A 7,888-nucleotide genomic window follows, 5' to 3' on the forward strand; every position below is an offset into this window, starting at 1 on the left:
TTGTACCAGTACCAGGCTGTTTTGACTACTGTAGCTGTATAGTAGGTTCTCAGGTCAGGTAGCGTGAGTCCTCCAACTTTATTCTTCTTCTTCAGTAGAGCTTTACTTATTCGGGGCTTCTTCCCTTTCCATGTAAAGTTAATGATTAGTTCTTTCATCTCTTTAAAGAATGTTGTTGGTATTTGGATCGGGATTGCATTGTATTTGTAAATTGGTTCAGGTAGAATTGTCATTTTCACTATGTTAAGTCTACCTATATGATAGCTATGTTTAAAAAATTCTTAATGTTCTTGGGTTTCAGGCTCTTGATCAGTGAGTAATGAAGATTATGCACTAGAGGGTGAAAGATCTTTTGCACCTCTAAAATCCTTTACCCTAGAATGGAAGCATGCACAGAGAGGTTCATTAAATGTGTGTTGGCCATGACAGTGACTGGGAGAGGTGTTTCCCCAGCCTCTGGGCCACTGGCCGCCCGCATCTAGAGCTCTTCGTTCACATGGACTCTAGGCCACGTACAACCCTGTCCTCGTCATCTAATGCTACTCTAACAGAAATACCACAGGTGGATGGCTTCAACAAAGAGAAATTTATTCTCTCACAGTCCAGTAAGCTACAAGTCCAAATTCAGGGCATCAGCTCCAGGAGAAGGCTTTCTCTCTCTGTCGGCTCTGGAGGAAGGTCCTTGTGATGCATCAGTCTTCCCTTGGTCTGGGAGCATCTCAGCGCAGGAACCTCAGGTCCAAAGGATGCGCTCTGCTCCCGGCACTGCTTTCTTGGTGGTACGAGGTCCCCATGTCTCTCTGCTGGCTTCTCTCTTTTATATCTGAAAAGAGATTGGATTAAGACAGTATCTAATCTTGTAAACCTCATCGGTACAACCTCATCACAGTGATAGAATTTACAACACATAAGGAGATCACATGTAACCCATCATAGTGATAGAGTTTACAACATATAAGGAATCACATCAGATTACACAATCATACAGTACTGGGAATCATGACCCAGCCAAGTTGACGGATGTTTTTGGGGGACACAATTCAATTCATGACAAACCCCTGGCCAGTTTCCTCACTCCATTCTACCACCCTCACCCCGCTCAGCTCTTATGCCTTTGGTTTTTGGTTTTTGCTCCACATGAAGCACCTGCCCAAGACAAGGTCCTCCCACACGTGCCTCTCTGCGTTTCCCCCAGCAGGCTGCCAACGCACTTATGCAATTCTGGATCTCTCTTCTTGGAGAGATCTGCTCGCAGTGGCTGTGCATCTCCAGCCCAGTGGGTCTTCTGGTGATCTTTGATTGTCATGTAGGTTTCACCATGGAACTAGCTTATAGGAGAGAGCTGAAGATTTTTAGGGACTGGGCTGATGTTCAAAGAGCAGGATAAATAGGTCACTGAGTGAGTGTAGGAGATTTCATTAGCCGTCTGCCTGGTTAAGTAGAGCCTCCGGAACGTCGTCATTTGTAGCTCGCAGGGAGGAAAATGTCAACCTTGTTAATACGGTCTTTCCTGTCTCTTATTTTGTTTAAAACTCATTTTAAAAAGTCTTTGATTTGTTAATTATTTTCTTCCAAGGATTTTTATTGTTTTTTGTTCAGACATATTGGGATGTAATGTTAGTAGCTTTATTTTTCTTCTTATTACGTTTTGATGAGGAACTCACTGAGATAATTTGGATTGATGCTTGTTATTAATAAAATAATTCAATATGGGCTAGATGTTAAAAATAGCAATGGTCTCATTAAAGTGAGTTCTTATTCAGTCTTGCTAGTGAATCTCTAGAATAGAACCCACAATGCTTCCTCTTGTTCTTTTTGTATAATTTAGCTTGTAAAACAGGCAAAATTGGGACGAATAACCTTTGGTCAGGTTTTTTTGAACTTCCCTCTCTGACCTTATGTTTGTGTCTTGGTTCATTGGGATTTACCTTAGAAGGAGGCGGACCTGTCACATTCGTGAGTGCTTGTTTAGAATTTTCAGTGTGGTACGCTGGGTTGTCAAAAACCAGAACAAGGGGAATTTCGTGAGGGAAATTAACAGCGGTGGGTTGGCGAGAGGGAGCTAAAGAGCGGCTGTATTGGCGAGAGAGGCAGGCTTCTTTATCCCTAGCTACTAGGAGTGGGAGTGGTAATGGAAACTCGGGGAAGGAAGTGCGTTATTTTTCTTATAAACACCATCTGTGGGGTGCGTAAAGGGAGCGTGTTAGTGATTCAGGGGGAGAGAGCCAAGTATTTAGGGCCAAGCCTGAGAGTGAAGGAAGATCAAGAGCTCTGAAGGGGAGGAGGTTTGTGGTGCACGGGTTACCCTACGTTCTTTGCGTTTTCCTCGTTGGTTACCTTGTAGATGCAGCAGCATATTGTTGGAAACTGTTCTTGTTACGTTGCTTCCCTAATTAGGAGGAATAAGACCTAGTTTTAGATACTTAAAAGGACTGAGTGTATCCAGATTCTCTTGTATAAAAACTGTCTGCTCATTGCCATTTCACCGAGATCAGTTGGTGATGAATTTCCTGACGATACCCTTCTAAGTGTTTGTTAAATTTTTTAGGTGTTGATTTTAGCTTTGCTTCGTACATCGATAATTCCATGGTACTGCAGAAGGAGCCTGCTGGGGCGGTGATCTGGGGCTATGGCATAGCTGGAGCCACAGTGACGGTGACTGTGGGCCAAGCGCAGGAGACAGTCATGAAGAAAGTGACACGTGTGAAAGGTAAGGCAGCCCGGCCCCTGTTCAGCTGTTGTCCTCGTCTGCCACCTGCTGGATTATCGGAAAATGGGTGGTTACTTACCTTGTGATAGGCACTGAGTCCCCAGGTGGTGCAAACAGGTTAACAACTTCACTGCTAACCAAAAGCTTGAAGGTCTGAGTCCACCCAGAGGTGCCTGGGAAGAAAGGACTGGTGCTCTACTTCTAAAAAATCAGCCGTTGAAAACGCTATAGACCACAGTTCTACTCTGACGCACAGGAGGGAGCCATGAGTCGGCATTGTCTCGCTGGCAACTGGTTAGGTACTGAGGACACAAAGAAAAATAAGACGAAGTCCAAGTCCCTGTCCTCAAGCAGCTCGTGGAATAATGGATGCTGGTGGTGCAGTGGTTAAAGAGCTCAGCTGCTAATCAGAAGGTCAGCAGTTTGAATCCACCAGTCACTCGTTGGAGACCCTATGGGCAGTTCTATGCTGTGCTGTAGGGTCGCTATGAGTCAGACTCGACTCGACAGCAATGAGTTCGGGTTTTTTTTTTGGTTTAAGGCATGTAGTACAGTGTGATAAAAGCTATGAAGAAGGTGTATATAGGTTGTCATGGGATACCGAAGAAAACATCTGACTCCGACTGGGTGGTTATGGAAGGTTTCCACAGGAGGTGACATGTGAGTGGAATCAATTGTAAGTAAGAGGCAATATGTAGATGTGGTTGAACCTAGGCTATGGAATTCACTGGATTCAGGTCCTGACTCTCATTCAGTGGCTGTGTAACCTTGGAGATGTTTTTTAATCTCTCTGTGTCACAGTTTTTTTATCTGTAAAGTGGAGATAATAATAATATTAATAGAATTATTGTGAGGGTTAAATGAACTAACATGTAAAGTACTTATAACAATGCCTGGCACATGATAAGCATGGAATAAATGTTAGCTGCCATTATTATTACTGTTACTATTGTTATTTAGTCAGTCACGCCAATATTTACTGAGTGCCTGCTATGTGCACTGTACTACGCGAGGTACTGGCGATACAGTGATGAACAAAGCACTATAATCCCTCCTTTAATGGGGCTTGTAGGTCAGGGGAGGACATAGAAAATAATCAGATAATAAGCAAAGTGATAAGTGCCACTATGGAGAAGTACAGGGTGCTCTGGGAGCACCTAGTGGGGGATGATTAACGTAGTCCAAGGCTTGCCTTAAAAGATGAGCGGAGAGAAGCAGACAGAGAGAATGCCTGGGCAAAGACAGGGAGGCATGAGCAAGCTTGAATCTGTGGAGAAATGGCAAACGGGTTGGTTTGTCTGGAACACTGGGGTACGTGACAGTGGTGGATGACAGGAGATGAGGCTGGAAAGGTAGGGAGACTTGTTTGTCATTGCTAAGGAGTGTACAGTTTGTTCTGGATTGATGGATTTTAAGCAGCAAAGCAGAGAATAACACAATCAGATTTGTTTTTTAGGAAGATCCCTCTGGCAGCAGATCTGTGGATTGTAGATTGGTAAGTCTAGAAGTGGACAGACTGGTTGGCAGGCTCTTCTGCTCTTCAGGCAACAGATTATGAGGGCTTGACCCAAGATAGTGGCTGTGAGGATGTTCAAGAAAGATAAAATTAGCGGCCTTGATGAGCAGGGAGATTCTACAAAGGGATCTCTGTCTAGAGGAGATAAAGATGTATACGTTAGTATATGAAGGAGGCCAAGCTAGATGTTACTGGCTGCAGGAAAGCGTGCTCAGGGCTGGGTTAGGTGGAGACCTAAGTATATCTGAGATGTATCTACACAGCTACCATATGTAGAGGTGAGGGTGAGACGTGAGGAGGCTGCTCTGGGAGGTGGTAGAGTTAGTGTTGGAATTGGTGGTTTGAGCATTGACGTGACTATATATATGTGACAGGGAATCTTGTGGAAATTTTATTGGCCTCTGAAAACAAGGATTGCCTGGTTTGTTCTGTTGGTACACAATACTGATACCCAACCCAAACAACAACAAAACACCCAAACCCCTTGCCGTCTAGTTGATTCTGACTCACAGCGACCCCGTAGGACAGAATAGAACTGCCCCACAGGGTTTCCAAGGAGCGGCTGGTGGATTCAAACTGCCGACCTTTTGGTTAGCAGCTGAGCTCTTAACCACCGTGCCACCAGGGCTCCAGTACATATCTAGGAGGCAGAAACTACAAATTACTGTAGAGATAGATACAGAAAACACATAATTGTATATAACATTTAATTTTAAAAAATGTTTGTTTGTGTTATTTTTAGAGTCTTCCTCTTCCCTCCCTCCACCCCTCAATGGCTGTTTCAGGACTAACATGTGGGGTGGGCAGAGATGCAGTAGGAGGGTAGGTGGTGACAAGCAGAAATAAAAGGTAATAATTAAAGGATGAACCTCCCTTTGCCTTTACAGTGATTGTGAAACTTCTCTCTCATTTTGAGTTCAATTCTCTAAACACGTATTGGGGGCTCACGATGCACAAAAACACTGAGCTGGAAACCCTGGGAGATACAAGAGCAGAAACAGTGCCAGTCCTTCAGGAGCTCCTTCTCTCACACCGTCCTATCACGTTTGCTGATTCAGCTTGAGTAGGGCCCTGACTGCTTCATTGCAAAGTGATGGTTGATTTGGAGCAACCAGCAACAACTTGAGGGAAAGCAAGTGATTCACGGACAGTTGATGATAATCTCACGGGAGAAGGGGTTGGTGGGATAGTTCTGTATGTCAGGCTTTCCACATTGGCATGGTAGAGAAGAAAGGCATTTTCATTTACGGAGATCCACAGACCTGACCTGCTTCAGTGGGCACCTTGCGCTGTCCACCCATCCCACCCATGAAGCAAAATGGGTGAAGTGTTGTTTGGAGCAGAGGATGTAGACATGGAGGGAATTTCCCAGGGTAGAAGAGAAAATGCCTCTCAAAGGAGACATGGTAGGGGATACTGAAGGGTTGACTTCTCTTTTAGATTTCGATGAGGACTCTGGGATTTTCAGCCAGACTCCCTCAGTTTGCCACCCTGTCTACCTCTGTTAATATTTAATTTATTGCCTGAATCCCCTAGGTGCTCAGAACAAAGGGGAACTTATGAGGTTTTTGCCTAGCAGACTGACACTGGAGCGCTGGGAAAATTAGAAAGCCTGGTGATGAGTGGGAATGTGGCCAGTAGTGGGTCTGTTCAAACCACATTGTTAGATGATGTGTGATGATTCTCTCAGACTTAAGGAATAAAGTGGAGAGAATAGGGATGTGTGTATGTAGGTAATAAGATGAGGGTATGTCTGTCTGTGTTTGTCATTATGCTTTATGTAAATAGATACAATTCCTCTAACATAGAACCATATAAAAAGCCTAAGAGCTCCCCACCCCCTTGTTGGAATGGTAACATATATACTAGTTTTCTATGCTACATAACAAATGATCACAAACTTAGTGGTGTCAAACAGCACACATTTACTGTCTCATACTTTCTCTAGGTCTGAAGTCCAGCCATGGCTTAGCTGGGTTCTCTGCTCAGGGTCTCTCAAGGCTGGAATCACGGCGTTGGCCAGGCTGTGTTCTCATCTGGAGGCTTGACTAGGGAAGGATCTGCTTCCAGGATCCCTCAGGTTGCTGGCAGGATGCATTTCCTGGGCTCTAGGTTTCATGGCAGTGACGTTTCTGACCTATAAGCCCCCTTTCAAGAGGTTCACCTTAGGTTAGGCCCACCCAGGATAGTCTCCCTTTTGATTAGGGACTTTAATCCCATATGCAGAATCCCTTCACCTTTTCCGTATAACATAACCTAATCACAAGAGTGACATCCCATCCCGTTTGCCACTTTCTGTTGGTTAGACACAAGTTACAGGTTCTGCCTGCATTCAAGGGCGGGGGTTATACAACCAAGCCATTTGCTGTTGAGTCAATTCCAACTCATGGCGGCTCCACCTGTATCGGACTAGAACTGTGCTCCATAGGGTTTTCTATTGCTGATTTTTTGGAAGCAGCTTGCCAGGCCTCTGTGTGAGCTTGAACTTCCAGCCTTCTGGTTAGCAGCCAAAGGCGATGATCATCGGCACCTCTCAGGGTCTCTAGGATTATACAAGGGTGTGACTTACGGGGGTCACCTTGGGGTGTATCTGCCATGTTACGTTTTAAGTAACTTACATGACTGGCTTTATGGACAGAAGAATATTAAAGCTTTTATTTTTCACATTCACATTTGGCGGTGGTGGAAATGAACTTTGGGTTACAGAGTAAATGCAGGTTGGTACGCGGCAGTTTGGGCAGTAAAGCCTTCTTCATCTCCAGGCCACTGCCACAAACCACTGAACCAATTACAGGGTTCTGTGGGGAAGAAATAAGGCCGCTGCTTCCAGCTCTACATTTTTCCTCTTACTGGGAAGGGAAAGGTCGTGGGGAATTTTCCTTTTTCTCTTCTTGGTATCTGAGAGTTTGGCACAATAACCTGAAAAACAATTAACATCTGATACGAATAGCAAAACGAAAAAGTGAGAACATACTTTGTGACTAATTGTGTCTCCAGACAGATGATTTTAATTTTTTTTCCTGTAATTGTTTGCTCTTTCCAGTTTGAGGTGGCGGTTGGTTAGAGAGATGGAGAGAACATGGAAGTAGAGAGTTCCTTACTCATGCCCTTGGCTGGGCTGTGAAGAGAAGAGGAACAGTAAGAGACAGGCCACCAGGCATGCTGTTAGACACAAAACACAAAGCCTAGTCAATTTGTATGGCTCCTTTGTCAGTGTAACCGCTGCAGCCCTAGGGCTCCAAAAGACAATAAAGGGGTGAAATATTTGGGCAAAAAATAGCAATACTGTAATACAGCCAGAGGATGAGCTCCCGAAGGGCCTAAACAGTCTGAAGAGAACTAGGCATCAAGACCTGAGTCTTATTCCTCAAGAACGTCCCTCCCAGGGAAATCTCCCTTTGACTTCCTCAAGGACCTTGGAGAACTTCGTCTGTGCTAGTCCTCAAGTTCTCTTCATTTCTAGCTTTTTCCCTCCCCCATTTGATAAAAGAGGAATAAATTCCGACCCACCAAAAAGTGTTAAGTGAAGGGCCAAACAGGCAGGGGAAACCTTATCTACCACAGATCGGCTACCAGCTGCCAACTGACTGGTTTAAACAACGTGGTCTTCACTCACTCAGAAACGGCTGGTTTAAATAACGCGGTCTTCACTCAGAAACGGC

The 7,888-nt window shown here is 44.7% G+C and overlaps 1 protein-coding gene across 2 annotated transcripts in view; it reads left to right on the top strand.

The window, feature by feature from the left end:
* SIAE (sialic acid acetylesterase) overlaps positions 1-7,888 on the top strand; it is a 49,295-nt gene that overhangs the window by 5,546 nt on the left and 35,861 nt on the right. For both annotated transcript variants that reach the window (XM_004379367.2, XM_023734093.1), the window contains exon 2: positions 2,549-2,710. In XM_004379367.2, the coding sequence (XP_004379424.1) occupies positions 2,549-2,710 (162 nt within the window). The remainder of the gene's footprint in view (positions 1-2,548; positions 2,711-7,888) is intronic.

The sequence above is a fragment of the Trichechus manatus genome, unplaced genomic scaffold (assembly GCF_000243295.1).
Source record: "Trichechus manatus latirostris isolate Lorelei unplaced genomic scaffold, TriManLat1.0 scaffold00064, whole genome shotgun sequence".
NCBI classification, from domain to species: Eukaryota; Metazoa; Chordata; class Mammalia; order Sirenia; family Trichechidae; genus Trichechus; species Trichechus manatus.